We start from the raw sequence: 15,411 nt of genomic DNA on the forward strand, positions 1-15,411 counted from the left end.
GAGACCCGCGGACAGTCCGTGCATTGCAGTCCATTCTCAGACAGAGTTTTACAGATTTTTATATGACGCTGTCATGCTCGTGTCGAGAGACCCTCAGACAGTCCATGCATGATTGGACTGAGTTTCACAGATGTCTATATGAGGCTGTCACGGTCGGGTTGGGGGACGTGTGGACAGTCCATGCATTGCAGTCTGTGCTTGGATCAAGTTTCAAGGATGTTTATATGAGGCTATCATGGTTGGGTCGGGAGACCAATGGACATTCCTTGAATTGCAATCTATGCTTGGACCGAGTTTCATGGATGTCTGAAGCAGCCGAGAGACCCGCACATATTCCGTGAATTTCTATCCATGCCCGGACCGAGTTTCATGGACGTTTATATGAGGCTATCACGCTTGGGTCGGGAAACCAATGGACATTCCGTGAATTGCAATCCATGCTCGGACCGAGTTTCATGGACGTTTATATGAGGCTATCACGCTTGGGTCGGGAAACCAATGGACATTCCGTGAATTGCAATCCATGCTCGGACCGAGTTTCATGGATGTTTGAAGCAGCCGAGAGACCCGCAGACAGTCCGTGAATTCCAGTCCATGCTCGAATGGAGTTTCATGGATCTCTGAATTAGCTCTTACACTGGCAACACTGATTGGACAGTGTCATTCTGTGTTGGAACATCCCCTACTGGTAACACCCAGCTGTCAACCTAAGAGTAACAGCGGAACGTAACAACACAGACTTATAATAAAATATGCTCCAGCATTGTCACATTATGGGAAATACATTTATTACTCGGAGTGGAGATCAACTATGAAGAAGGTCTCTCTGTGGGATCCAGCACATAGGCAAATTACATGTGACAGACCTTTGCTTTCAGTGGGCATCATGCCACACTCCATTTTTACTGTAGTAGCGATGTATGGGGATTGTACATTTCCCTGCAGACTACAAATGATCAGTCTGAGGACACTTTGAGAACCGTTTATCTTAATAATAAGATGCTGGAATAGATTGCCAGCATTCGGTGTTTACTGATGAGAGATGAACACAATCCGATGGGTAGCACGGTGGCTCAGTGGTTAGCACTGCAGCCTTGCAGCGCTGGGTTCCTGGGTTCAAATCCCACCAAAGACAACATCTGCAAGGAGTTTGTATGTTCTTTCCGTGTTTGCATGGGTTTCCTCCGGGTTGTCCGGTTTCTTCCTAAAGACACACTGATAGAGAATCTAGATTGTGAGCCAATTGGGACAGTGCCAATAATGTCTGTAAAGCGCTGTAGAATTAATGGCTATATAAGTGAGTAAAATAAATAAAATCTGATGTCTTATAAATCTAATTATATAATGGACATACACGCATTTAGGAATTGCTGTCTATGCAAGGGCAAATGTACACTTTGAAATCTGATTCAGGTGGATCTTCAGGCCACTCAGGGGTTAACTGACTGGCTCAGTTAGCCTACTTTTTATACTATGCCTCTCATAGTTTGCGTCAGGAAGGGCTGCCCTACAACCATGGAGAGCAATCCTGAGCACTTGTGTTTGCCATACCAGATCTGTATGAAATGAAGGTGGAGCACTGGACTGAATATCAGCACCCAATCCCCATGCACATGTCATGTTTCAGGCTGGAGCCTTTCAGGACAGCCAATCAGAGCACAGATTGTATGAGAGGTCGTGCAGACACCACGTAAATAGTCAGGGTTGTGAAACTGTGCTGCTAGTCTGGATCCTTTCTGCAATCTGCACTTGTAGTCAAAATACACTACCGGTGATCATGCCTGACCCAAAGGAAGGGAGTATTGTGATTATTGGAAGGTAATTATATAAAGCATACTGCTAGAACTGCAATTCCTGTCTGCATTCAGCTTATATTGAAACTGTTTGAGTTTACTGCAGAATTAAGCAATTTTAACTTTTCACAAGCTGCTGTAGAAATTTCTAATTCCAAAAGTGACAATCTGGGTTTTGTAGTCCTACAATATTTTAAGCACAAGAGCCTGTTTATACCCAATGCGGGATAACCTGATATCAAATTTAATACAGGAGCCCAAAGGAAAAACTAATTATTTTAAATATACTTGTAAAACATAGATATTTTAGAGATATTATTTATAGATATTTATGATTTATAGATTTATTATTTTAACTGAATTTATTAATTATTAAAATGATAGTTTTAGATTATACAGAGAATGATATATTGCTTTTGTATGACTCTTGTAAAATTTATTTTAAGCTCAGAGATTCAGTTTTCCAAAATTCCCACCCCCCTCCAAAAACAGGAAGCAAAAACTGCTGATCCTGGCTAATTTTCCACATAATAGTATACGTGTGCCTTTCCATACAGATAGGTTGCGGAAACACATTCTCTGATTTCAAGTTATTCAGCAAATTGAAATTACATTAATACATATAATTAGTATATTGTATTAATGGCAATTCCCTGATATATTAAGTGCATTGCATTTGCTCTTTTTAAATGCGAACATTTCCAAAATAAACTTGAAAGATGTAAAAGAATTTAAATTCCATCATGTTGCCGATGTGTCAGAAAACTGAAGTGTGCCATACCTTATCTAAGGCTAAGTACACACTGCATATTCCTGGTACTTAGACCCCCCCTATTCACATGTATGATTTTTGCATGTTCTATCTGGTTTTATATTGAGGATGCAACACATACTGATTACGGTATATTCTACAGGGCTGTCAGCCAAAAAAAGGACATCCGCAAAAAAATGGACGCTATCCATGTTGCATCCGCGTGCTGTATATTTTCCACCGACATACTTGGAAACGTTTGGGAAACCTTAATCAGTTTCATTCTCTATGAGAAAGATCCTAGTTACTTACCGGTAACGGGATTTTACAGAGCCCATGACAGCACCACCTGAGAGAGGGTATCTGCCCACCAAGGACAGGAACCTTCTGAATAAAAAGGCGGCTCCTATCTTACGCATCAGTTTTTGTTTCAGAGCATGAGAGGGCCTCCGAAAAATAGGTTAGTACACAACTACCACCAAAACATTACTTTATAAAAACATCCTTAGAAGTGCACACCATAAGTGATAGAGGAGAGGGAATTAATAGGGTGCTGTCATGGGCTCTGTAAAATCCTGTTACCGGTAAGTAACTAGGATCTTTTCCCCTTCTCCCATGACAGCACCACCTGAGAGATTTAGAGAGATCAGACACCGGAGGGAGGGATCACCGCTTGCAACACCTTCCTCCCAAAGGACAGATCAGTAGAAGAGGAAAGGTCAAGACGGTAATGCTTGTAGAATGTAGAGGGGGATGACCAAGTTGCCGCCTTACATATGATGTCGATGGGCACATCCGCCCTCTCAGCCCAGGAAGCAGCTACAGCTCTGATGGAGTGGGCCTTCGGGTTCTCTGGAACTGGCAGATTGCTAGAAGAGTATGCTAAACCAATGGTGTCCCTGACCCACCTAGCTATGGTCTCCCTTGTAACCTTAAGCCCTTTCCTAGCCCCCTGAAATGAGATGAATAAGGCGTCACTTTTCCTCCAGGCCTTCGTCACCTCCAAATACTGGACTAATACCCTCTTTACATCTAAAGTGTGAAGCCTTTGTTCCTCAGAATCTCTAGGATCAGGATAGAAGGAAGGGAGAGTAATTACTTGTGTCCTATGGAATTTGGAGGCTACTTTTGGAAGATAGGCCGGGTCTGGTCTTAACGTTACTCTATCCATACACACTTGAGTGAACGGATGGTTTACTGACAGCGCGTGCAGGTCACTAACCCTACGAGCTGATGTTAGAGCTACCAGCATGACTGTTTTCAAGGTGAGAATTTTCTCCGAAACCTTCTCTAAGGGCTCAAAGGGAGGCTGGGTTAGCGCCTCTAGAACCAGATTAAGGTCCCAAGGAGGCATCCTTGGAGTAGGAATGGGTCTAGATCTACTGCAAGCTTTAATGAATCTGATGATCCACCTATTTGCTGTCAAGACGCAATTATATAGTGCCCCCAGAGCTGATACTTGTACCTTAAGGGTACTGGTGGCTAACCCCATGCTTAAGCCCTTCTGAAGGAACTCCAGAATGGTCCCAATAGGAACCCTCCCTTTGGCGGACTGACCCAAGGTAGACAGAAATTTAGCCCAGGTTCTGCCATAAATCCTAGTAGTCACCGGCTTCCTACTCGCCAGTAGAGTAGCATCTAGATCTGGAGAAAACCCCTCCTGTGTTAGTAGTGAATAATACAAAATACAGGCCGTCAAATGCAGGCCCGATCATTGGGGATGGAAGACTGGGCTCTGCCTGAGGAGATCTGGGGTGTCCGGAAGGACCCATGGTTCCGCTTGGGACATTCTCTTCATCCAAGTGAACCATGGTCTCTTGGGCCAAAAGGGGGCGATCAATATAACCCTCGCCTGTTCTTCTCGGATCTTCCTCAGGATAGTAGAAATCAGCATTAGAGGGGGAAAGGCATAGGCCAGGGTAAAGTTCCAGGGAATTTGCAGCGCGTCCACCGCAAAAGGCTTCTCCTTTGGATTCAGGGAGCAAAAGATTTTGGTTTTCCGATTGCATTTGTTTGCAAACAGATCTATCTGAGGTTGTCCCCATCGGCCGACAATATGCTGGAATACCGCTGGATTCCATTCCCATTCTCCTTGTTTCAAGATGTGCCGACTTAGAAAATCGGCTCTTACGTTCTCTTCTCCTCTTATATGCAGCGCCGAGAGCGTGAATAGATGACTTTCCGCAAAATGAAGGATCTGATCTGTCACTAACATCAGAGGAAGGGATCTTGTTCTCCCCTGATGATTGATATAGGCGACTGTCGTTCAGTTGTACGACATTATCCGGATGTGTTGACCCCGAAGAAGAGAACTGAACTCTACTACCGCGTTTCTGACTGCCAACAGCTCCCTCATGTTGGAGGAGAGACCCGTCTCGCTGTCTGACCAGAAGCCCTGTATTGAATGATCTCTCAGGTGAGCTCCACAGCCTTCTGCGCTTGCGTCTGTCGTAATCGTATCCGACACCTGGAAAGACCAAGAAACCCCCAGAGATAGATTTACCGGATTCATCCACCAATCCGGCGAATTGATTACCAAACTTGAAAGGGATATTCTTCCATCCAGGTGACCTCTGAGACGTCTGTCTGCTGTCAGAATCTCCTGCTGTAGACGTCTGGAATGGAACTGGGCCCACTGTACTGCTGGGATACAAGATGTCATCGTACCCAATAGAGACATTGCATTTCTCAGGGTGATGGATGGATTGCTGATTACGCGTGAGATGAGGAAGCTGATCTTCAATTTCTTGTACTCTGGCAGAAGACAAGTCTGGTTTTCTGAGTGTAAAATGAGACCCAAAAAGGACTGAACCTTTTTTGGTTCTAGTCCCGATTTTTCTAAATTTAAAATCCATCCCAGGCTATTTAGACTGGCTATGACTTCCGCCAGAGCCAGTGCACAGAGATGTTTTGAACTGCCCACCACTAAAAAATCGTCCAGGTAAGGGATGACTAGGATATCCTTCTCCCTTAGATGCGCTGTGACTTCCAGGTTAATCTTTGTGAAAACCCTTGGATCCATGGAGATGCCAAAAGGAAGAGCTGCAAACTGTTTTCTTTATTAGGAAGAGAGTAAAACCCTCTCCCTTGCTCGGGTACTGGTGTTTCTACTAGAACCCCCTTCACAACCAGAGCGAGTACTTCCTGCTGCAGGGCCATCTGTTCTCTTAGGCCTCTGGGGGCTGAAATCCTGATGGTGTCTCTGGGAATGGTTTTTACTCCAACTTCAGCCCCCTCCCGATTATCCCTAAAATCCAGGCACTGGACGAGATCTTTTCCCAGGCGGGAAGGAAGTGGGACAACCTTCCGACTACCTGGAGAGGCCCATCACTTAGAGGCTTTTTTATTCTGGGAGGATGGACCCCCAAACATGAAGCCTCTGTTATTCGGCTTCCTGTCTCTCCAACTACTTTGGTCTCTGGAAAATTTGCTCAGATTATATTTCCTCTTCCGAAAGGAGCTCTTATATCGGGGAACAGATACAGTAGGAAACCCATGTTTCTTGTCCGCGGCCTTATCCAGAATGTCATCTAAGGCCTTTCCGAAAAGAAAGTCTCCTTCAGCTGGGATTGAGCAGAGTTTTGATTTTGAACTGTTCTGGGAGCCTTGGCATTGGCAATACCCATAGTTACTCTAATAGCCTTGACTAATCTTTCAGTATTGTCAACCGAAAAACATGGCCTACCCCCTCCATCCTGATGAAGACGATGACGAGAGGTCAGAGGGGGAAGGAGATTCCCTCGCGATACGGGACTCTACTGATTCTTCTGAGTCCGAGGTAACCCGTTTCTGCTTTCTCCTCTTACGTGAGGTCAAGTTCTTTAAAGAATCCCTGACCTCTGTCTGGATTAAGGTTTTTAAATCCATAGAACAGCTAGGGGACTCCTCTGCTACAGTTTTCTGGATACGTCCAGAGCACAAGTTCTTAGCGTAGGAGTTGGGAAGGCTAACTTTACATAACGCACACTCTTTATTCTTATTCTTAGAACTACTCTTTTTAGGTTCCTAACAACCAAAAGAAATGAAAAAGAGAAAAAACAGAGAAGAGCACATTACTAAGGTGAGCTTCCACGAAGATCACTCACCACATTGCCGTTCAGACTAGGGTACTGGAGGCGGTGGTTGTCGTTCACATGAACGCTCCCATCTGGCGGAGGTGGACTCTCGAGATTTCTTCTGACCGGTTCGGCCGGCACTCGTACGACCCCCACTGCTGTGGCTCTGATGATGGGAAGACTCCCGTTGCTCCGGTTGTCTCACATTTTGCTTAAGCTGTTTACGCTTTTTAGGCGCCTGTGGCTGCTGCTGTTCCTCCTGCTGCAGCGGTGACAGCTGCTGCCCAGGTGACTGCATTTCCTCACTCATGATGACGGGGATGCAGACACCGCCATCTTGACTCCTTCCCATCTTTTTAAAGCATATAGGGGCTCCACCTCCTTTGGGCCCCTCCCCTTCCGGCGGCAGCGTGCTCTCTTCCTCTCTTTTTATTTTTTTTCTTTACTTTTTTTTGCTTAGCCTGCTGGCGCGCTACGCTGCAGGATCCCTACTGTCGGTGTGCAGACCCAACGGCTCCCGGCGTTCTTGTGAACGGGGATGTATCATGGTGATCGCACCCCGGGCATGCGCAGACCTGGACTTCCGGCGCACTCGTGCAAGGGCGCGACGTGACCCCGCGCGTGCGCAGCTCGAACTTCCGGCGCACTATGTCACAGGGCGCAACGCGACCTGCACGTGCGCAGACCTGGAAGGCCTGCCTGCCAGCGTGCCCAGCCACGGACCTCCGTGCGTGCGCAGTCCCGGCCTGCTGGCGCGCTACGCTGCAGGATCCCTACTGTCGGTGTGCAGACCCAAAGGCTCCCGGCGTTCTTGTGAACGGGGATGTATCATGGTGATCGCACCCCGGGCATGCGCAGACCTGGACTTCCGGCGCACTCGTGCAAGGGCGCGACGTGACCCCGCGCGTGCGCAGCTCGAACTTCCGGCGCACTATGTCACAGGGCGCAACGCGACCTGCACGTGCGCAGACCTGGAAGGCCTGCCTGCCAGCGTGCCCAGCCACGGACCTCCGTGCGTGTGCAGTCCCGGCCGCAAGACCTGGTGCACGCGGGAGAGAACCCTGGAAGGCGCCCCCCCCCCGCACGCAGACCCAGGCACCAGCAAAATGGGGCTGAGAACAGAGCTGCATCTTCACAGTCTCCAGGCCGCATCGATCACGGGATCCACTCTCCAGACCCCACGATCAGGTAGGCGAGGCACCACCTAGAGAGGCTCCCATCAAGGACAGGAACCAAAACTGATGCGGAAGAGAAGTACCGCCTTTTTAATCAGTAGGTTCCTGTCCTTGGTGGGCGGATACCCTCTCTCAGGTGGTGCTGTCATGGGAGAAGGGGAAAAAAATTAATGACACATAAATGGTAAAAAATGGACACAGGAACTTAAAGCAGGTAGAAATTGAATCTAGCACATTGATGAAAGCTGGTCTGTTTTGTTTGCATACGATAACTTATCTGATGTGTAAATCCTGCTTAGGCTAAATATATACACCAGGAAAAGGTTCTGGCATATACATTAACACTTCTATTACCTACTATTGACCAGAGGAAAAAAAAAACAATGTGAAACCACGAAGAGTATGTCCAACGGGAAAATACAGACAATTTACAGAAAAAGAGCAATGGAAATGGAATTATATTTAGCAGTTTTTATAAATTTTTAGTGCATGTGGAATTATAGTATCCACTATTGGTGCATGTGTTTGAAACAAATCGGTTGCAGAGTAATGTGCACTTCATTTTAAGGCCGGGTTCACACAAGTGTATTTCACGGTTCGTATATGGACTGCAATACCTGGTCTGTGATGGGTCTCCCAACACGAGGTCAGAGGGAAGATCCGCGATCAGTCCAGGTATTGAGGTTCATATAACGACTGTCAAATACAATTGTGTGAGCCTGGCCTTAAGGATATCTTTATTGTGTTCAAAATGTTTTTATTGAAAGTTTTTTCAAATATTATGGGGGAAGGATATCTTTATTGAGCCATCATGTTAAAAAAAATAATAATTTTGTGGCCCTCTCTCCAATGAAGAATCACTGACAGTCAAGTGGTTCATCATAATGGGGGGAAAAAAAAGGAACATAAAGCTAGGAAATTTCTGAAGGTGGTACCGGGAAAAAGGTGGGCCATGAAATGCAGAACCCTGTTGAAAGAAGCCACACCAATGCTTGGGGTAATTTTTCATTAATAGTATTGCTCAAAGGTATCCATGTACCCAGCTCTGTCTTCATGTGCTTTGAAGAATAATGGATCCACACTCCTAATACCAATAGCAGCACGCTAGTTCCAATTTTTTTCAATCATGAAGTAGCTGTTTGTGCAGGTGATGTGAATTTTCTGTGTGTTCTAACAGATGTACATTCATCAGACATGTTATAGTGCAACGTGGCCAAATAACTACCGCAACTCATATCCAGTAACCAATTTAAATACACCACACAGTTCTGCTAATTCTACTCCTTTAACACTTGTGCAACTGACACTCGATATGGCTTCAGGTGAAGTGATTTCCGGACATGTTGAAATGTTGTTCTGCTAATGTCCTGGGATAATATTAGAGTTGAGTTCACCAGGCTTCATGTAATTCTACCCTAGATGTCTGCAATGACAATGTGTGTTGCGTTACACCACTTCTGCACGAAAATATTTAAACTAATAGGACAGGAAGACCTTGAAATTAAATATCAAAATAGTCCTATGTTTCTGTGAATGAGCCTGTGTGTACATCGGCCTCCATTATCACAGTTCTTTGGAGAATCGAATATGGCATGTTAGTCATACAGTGTCACTCTCACCACTGCTTCCAGTCAAGAGTACCACTTGGTTAGCATGGAAGAATACGATGGATATCATTCATTTATACTGCTCTGATTGCCTTTTAAGACCCTACAGAGCCACAAGAACATCATAGCAACTTTAGTGGCGGCATTGTGATGGTATGCTCATGCTTTTCTGCCTTAGAACCTGAGCAAGTTGGCATAATTAATACAACAACAAATTCTGTTTACCTATTGGATGACATCTGGTCATCAATTCATAGTCTGAAGCTCAAGTACTATTGGGTTATGCAGCAAGGCAATCATCCAAAGTATAAAACTCAAATTCCATTTTTTTGTAACTCGAAAGGAACAAATTCAAGTCTAGTTGAAATCTCCTGTTGAATCCAATTCAGTCACTGAATAAAACAATTTTGCAAATGAGAGTGAAGCAGAATGACTCCATAGAAATGTGAGTGTTAACTTCAGCTATTAAAAGTTTTTTGGTTGCATGCAGTCTTTGATGCTAAAGGTGGCACAAGAGGTAAAATATGTATCCTTTTCTTACAGAGTTAGTGCCGTTCACTGTTCACTGGTTTTACCTGGTAATGGGTTGCGCAGCAACACCAACCACAATCTGTGGACAGTGCTGTTATAAACCTTTTGAACACCTTATTTATTACTGAAAATATTTTTACAAACATGAGATTTTCTATTTTTATTAAACATTTTATTTGACTTAGAGAGCTTGCATGTAAGATAGTACTGTGCAGGCTGCTAGATCCCATACTACTGTACTGTCAAAGTATTTCTCTGATGGTAATGCCTGCAGTCTCTTTCTTACCTCTTCTGCAGCCAAGCGAAAATCTTCTTTGATTTATATTTTCTTTTTCTAAAATAGAGCTTAGATTAATTACAGATTTGATGACAAAACTTTGTGATCCAATATCACATGTCTGTGAGTGGTAAATGTATGCAAACCATTAGGATTAGCAGATAATTTGAAGGTGAAATTAGAGCCTGGTGTTTTCAATCAATAGGATGACATTCAAGTATTTTTGTTTAAAGAACAGGGATCTATGAAAGTTTGATCTTCACAATACATTTGTGGAAGTTATGGAGCAAACAAAGAAGATTTCCAAAAACCTCAAAAGAAGAAGAGTTGTTGATGGTCATCAAGCTGGAAAAGGTTATAAATAATCTCAATCTCAGTCAGATTGTTATGGATCAATTTCAAGATCAATATCGCCTTCCCCAGGAGTGTTTGACAAACAAAGATCACTCAAAGAGCAAGGCGTATAATAGACCGTGAAGTCACAAAGGAACCTAAAGTTAGCCTCTAAGCGACTATCAGCATCTCTCATGCTAATGTTATTTTTCAGGAGTCCACCATCAGGAGGACACTGAACAACAATGATGTGGATGACAGGATTTCAAGGAGGAAGCCACTGCTCTTCAAAAATTAACATTGCTGTCTGTCTGCAGTTTGTTAAAGATCACCTTAACAAGCCAAAAGGCTATTGGAACAATGTTTTGTGGTTGAATGAGACCAAAATAAAGCTTTCTGGTTTTAATGAGAATTGTGTGTGTAATGTTAATGAGAATTGTGTGTGTAATGTAGCTCTGTTTGTTATGTCATTGCAGATCTTAATAGGCCTTCCACTGATAGGTTTTGCACTAGCCACTATGTCTATTGGGTCAATGAGGAACCCATGCCTTCACATTTTAACTCCTGTACAAGGATCTGAACTTAGGGCTCCCTGGGTTGGGTCCACAAAGAGGCTGCTGGTGGGTGGAATGGGCTGGTCCGAGAAATGTCGCCTAAACCAGTTCTAAACCAGAGAAGGCATAAAACAATTCAGAATCCTAAGATAAAGGTCAGACAATTCAAGGTCAGAAACTAAATTACCGGGGATTAGGGCATTAGAGGTAAGGAAAAGATCCAGAGTCAGGTATAACCTTCTTTAACTGGTGATTAGAGGCAGAAAGCTAGAGACTTTTATATAGTGAGATAATGAGAAGTCTTTTAGCTCCCTGCCTGGAAAGCATCACAAGTCCCAGAATATTAAACAGAGCTGTGGCATTCTCACCTGCAATAAATTCATGGTGCTGAACAACAATATACACAGAGGGAGCAAGCACACACAGGGAGGTAACAGTACCACCTCCCCCTTACGAGGGGCCTCCAAACCCTTGGGACTAAGATTAGCAGAAAAAGAACAAGAGAGCCTCCTGATTAGGTTGTCAGCATTGATATTAGCCGAAACGCAAGATGAGATATGCTTATTCTGTATTGTCTGTATAAGTCCCCCCCCCTAAAATTTGTAAAGTGCTGCGGAATATGTTGGCGCTATAAAAAATAAAAAATTATTATTATTATTCCTCTGGCCCATAAACCCTCCAATGTGTAAGATATTGCAGGAACCCTCTCACAACCCCACAATCTAGGATTTTTTTGTACATCATACTCTAGGATTGCCTCTAACACAGCAGTAGGAGGGTTACTAACTGGGTGCACAGGTAAATGGTGTGTTTTGTGCAGGAATTTATGGAAAACATTGGAATTCAAAACGAAGGGGGAAGATTCAAACAGATGGTTACTGCATTAATTGCCTCATTTATGACGGATCAAAGAATGAACTTGGGACCAAGTTTAGCAGTAGGGACCTTGAGCCTTAATATAACCACATCTTGTTCCCAGCATCGATGTTTGGCCCACCCATGCGTTTCCTATTCGCAGAGGAGGCCTGTTTGCCTGGTGCCCTTATCAGATTTTCAATGACCTTAGACCAGATACGTTTCAACTTGTTTACGGATTTCCCAGCCTCTGGAGAAAATAATTCAGAAAAGAACTAAAACGAGGATGATTACAGAAGAACACGGAGGTCTTAATTGACTTTTGATGCTAATTATTAATAGCAAGCTCACCTAAAGACAAATATTCTTCCAGTCAGACTGATAATCAGAAACGTAACATTGAAGATGACCATTGGTCTCTGAGTGGTAAGCAGGTGAATTCAAAATTGATTCGATTATAGAATGTCCTCCAGTATTTGGAAACAAACTTGAGTTCCTTGGTTAGAAACAATATTTATTTATTTTACTCACTTTATATAGTGCCATTAATTCCCCAGCACTTTACAGACATTACTGTCCCCATTGGAGCTCACAATGTAAATTCCCTATGTCTTTGGAGTGTGAGAGGAAACCGGAGTACCCAGAGGAATGCCACGCAAACACAGGGAGAACATACGCAGTCCTTGCAGATGTTGTCCTTGGTGGAATTTCAACCCAGGACCCCAGCACTACAAGGCTGCAGTGTTAACCACTGAGCCATCATGCTGCCCTCTAACAATGTTTTGGAATCCCATGTAAACGCACAATGTGTTTAATAAATAACTTAGAGTTTGAGAGTTAGACTTTCTAGCCAGAGTAAAAAAATTACAGTTTACTGAGTCTGTTCAATACCACCCAAATAACAGTCCTACCCTCGGAGGATGGTCGGTCAGTAATAAAGTCCACAGAAAGAGATGGGTGGTAGGACCTGAGCTTTAGTAGTAGGTAAGGACTTGCGAATTCTGGCAAAGCGGGGACGTGACATTTTGGCTCGGGGGCAAATTTCACATGCCATGACATATTCCTTACAATCTCAAACAATGGTTTGCCACAAAATTTCCTAGATGCCAGATGGATAGAATTCTTAATCATGAGATTCCAAATGACTTCCATACAAAACAGGCAAAACAGGGAGAGCGGAAATAATTTTTGAGTAGATGTTTTGTCAGGGACTCACTCTTGAGATCTACGGATCTCCTCCACAAGTTCCACTGACTCAAAAGACACGACTATACCCTTGACCAGTATAGGAATTTGATTATAGTCCTCAGTTTGAGATGGACAGAAACTATGAGACAGACAACTACGAGCGGCGACTTTAATGTTTTTGGCACCGGTTCTAAACAAAACAACATAATCAAACCTAGAAAAGAATAAAGCTCATCTAGCTTGCCTAGTGTTTAGTTTCTTGGCTGATTTGCTATACGTAAAAGTTTTGTGGTATTTGTTAACAGAGACTATGTTTGGCAACTTCTAAAAAGTGACACCATTATTCAAAAGCTCATTTGATTGCCAACAATTCATGATTATCGTTAGCATAATTTCCCTCGACAGATGAAAACTTTAGTGAAATGAAGGCACATGGTCAAAGTTAAGTTATGACAACACCACTCCAACTCCAACATTTGAGGCATCTACCTCCACTACAAAGGGACGCTCCAGGTTGAGTTGGACCAATGCATGGCCAGATAAGAAAATTTCCTTTAACTCAGGAAAACCAGGAACTGCCTCTTGTTTCTAGTTGATCACATCAGATTCTAACAAATTGACCTAAGTAATTAGCGAGTCCAAACAAGGGCTTCAAACGTTTCAGAGATTTCTGTTAAACTCAGCCTTTAATAGTAGCACCTCAGAGGAGTCTATTCATATCTTTAGCAGAGTAATTTTTAGCGTCCCAATGGATACACGTAACGCTCACCACCTTCACAGCAACCAGCCAAACTCCAAAATCCAATAGAGAATAGACCAGTCACTGATACTGAACATGCATATGGCACCTCACCAGGTTACGGGTCAGCACTCCAGGCAGGGTATGCAAAATTTGAGCAACGCTGACCTATGCTGCAGTCCATTGGCTCGGTGGTCGTGGGTCAATGGGCGGCTATCGAGCGTGACACCTCCAACAAACCATGTTGTTAGATGGGGCCTTTGGCAACAACTCAGACGCTTCCTGGGCCCTTGGACTTCCCCCTTAAGTATGGCTTTAGTTCCCTTATTTTGGGAGTTAACCCCCCTTTGGCAACCCCAGTATGGAGATGTTAAGACTCCTTGTTTCCCCAAGGAACTCCCAACCACCTGGTATCTTTCCACTAGGCCCACCAGGTCATCGTCATTCTGGAGATCTCCCTGGGCAACCCTTGGTCTTCACTGACCATGGAATGAAGTGTATGAACCTTACCATGAAGACCCGCTACACCATCTGCACTGGGGAGAAGGATTCTGGTTTCAAACACTTTTGTAATAGGCCGAACATTTTGCATCGGGGAGGTTTGTCATCTTATAAGTTTATAAGGCCGAAAAAAGACAAGCGTCCATCCAGTTCAGCCTATTTCTTGTGCACTGCAGCTATTCCGCAGCGTTGATCCAGGGGAAGGCAAAAAAAAACCATGCAGTATAGGCCAATTTACATCATTGAGGAAAAAATTCACTTCCCGACACCAATCTGGCAGTCAGATTAAATCCCTGGATTAATTAACTAAGCATAAGATGTAATTTTATTGTTCTCAAGAAAGGTGTCCAGGCCTCTCTTGAACTCTTTAAGTGAGTTGGACATCACCACTTCCTCTCCCAGAGAGTTCCAGAGTCTCACGGCTCTGACCGTAAAGAATCCCCTTCTATGCTGGTGCAGGAACCTCCTTTCCTCCAGATGCATAGTGTGCCCCCTCGTCTTTGTTACCATCCTTGGTATAAACAGGTCATGGGAGAGATCTCTCTTGATAGGCCCAGTGATGCACCAGTTGCAAATTGACAGTCACAGTTAATCCTAATTGCGCAAAGATCTCCATTTTCAACTATTTTGTGTCTGGCAAGGCCAGGTCATAATAGTTCTTCTGCGGTTCCCCCATTAGATATGGTGCCAGGACCCACACCCACTGCTGTTTCTTCCATTCCACGGCCATTTCGCACACCGTCAAGAATGATTCAATATCACCAAGGGTCATCTTTTGTAGCGCCCCCCTTATCGACTTCCTTGCCAGGTCTTGCCACTTCTGGTTGGAGACAGTGCGACTTCCTTGACATGGACAGCCTCTGCCAGGCGCGTCATCTGCTGCTGCTGTTGTTGCTGCTGATGTATTTGTTGCTGCTGTAACTGCAACTGCTGCATCAACAGTTTATTCATCTCCAGCTGGCCTTCCTACTGCTGCATATTAGCCTGAACCAGCTGCTTGATTAGCTACTCCTTGGCTTCAGACCGCGCTTTGACTGCTACAGCTGCCATGA

General features: G+C 44.2%; 1 protein-coding gene across 1 annotated transcript in view; it reads left to right on the forward strand.

Moving 5' to 3' along the window:
- The first annotated feature begins 1,646 nt into the window (after positions 1 to 1,646).
- Positions 1,647 to 15,411, forward strand: part of CRYL1 (crystallin lambda 1) — a 192,461-nt gene continuing 178,696 nt past the window's right edge. Inside the window, exon 1 of the mRNA XM_073662382.1 lies at positions 1,647 to 1,818. Within this exon, the coding sequence (XP_073518483.1) occupies positions 1,778 to 1,818 (41 nt within the window). The 5' untranslated portion in view covers positions 1,647 to 1,777. The remainder of the gene's footprint in view (positions 1,819 to 15,411) is intronic.

Source organism: Phyllobates terribilis, unplaced genomic scaffold (assembly GCF_046119375.1).
Source record: "Phyllobates terribilis strain yellow unplaced genomic scaffold, ASM4611937v1 Scaffold_2__4_contigs__length_985480577, whole genome shotgun sequence".
NCBI classification, from domain to species: Eukaryota; Metazoa; Chordata; class Amphibia; order Anura; family Dendrobatidae; genus Phyllobates; species Phyllobates terribilis.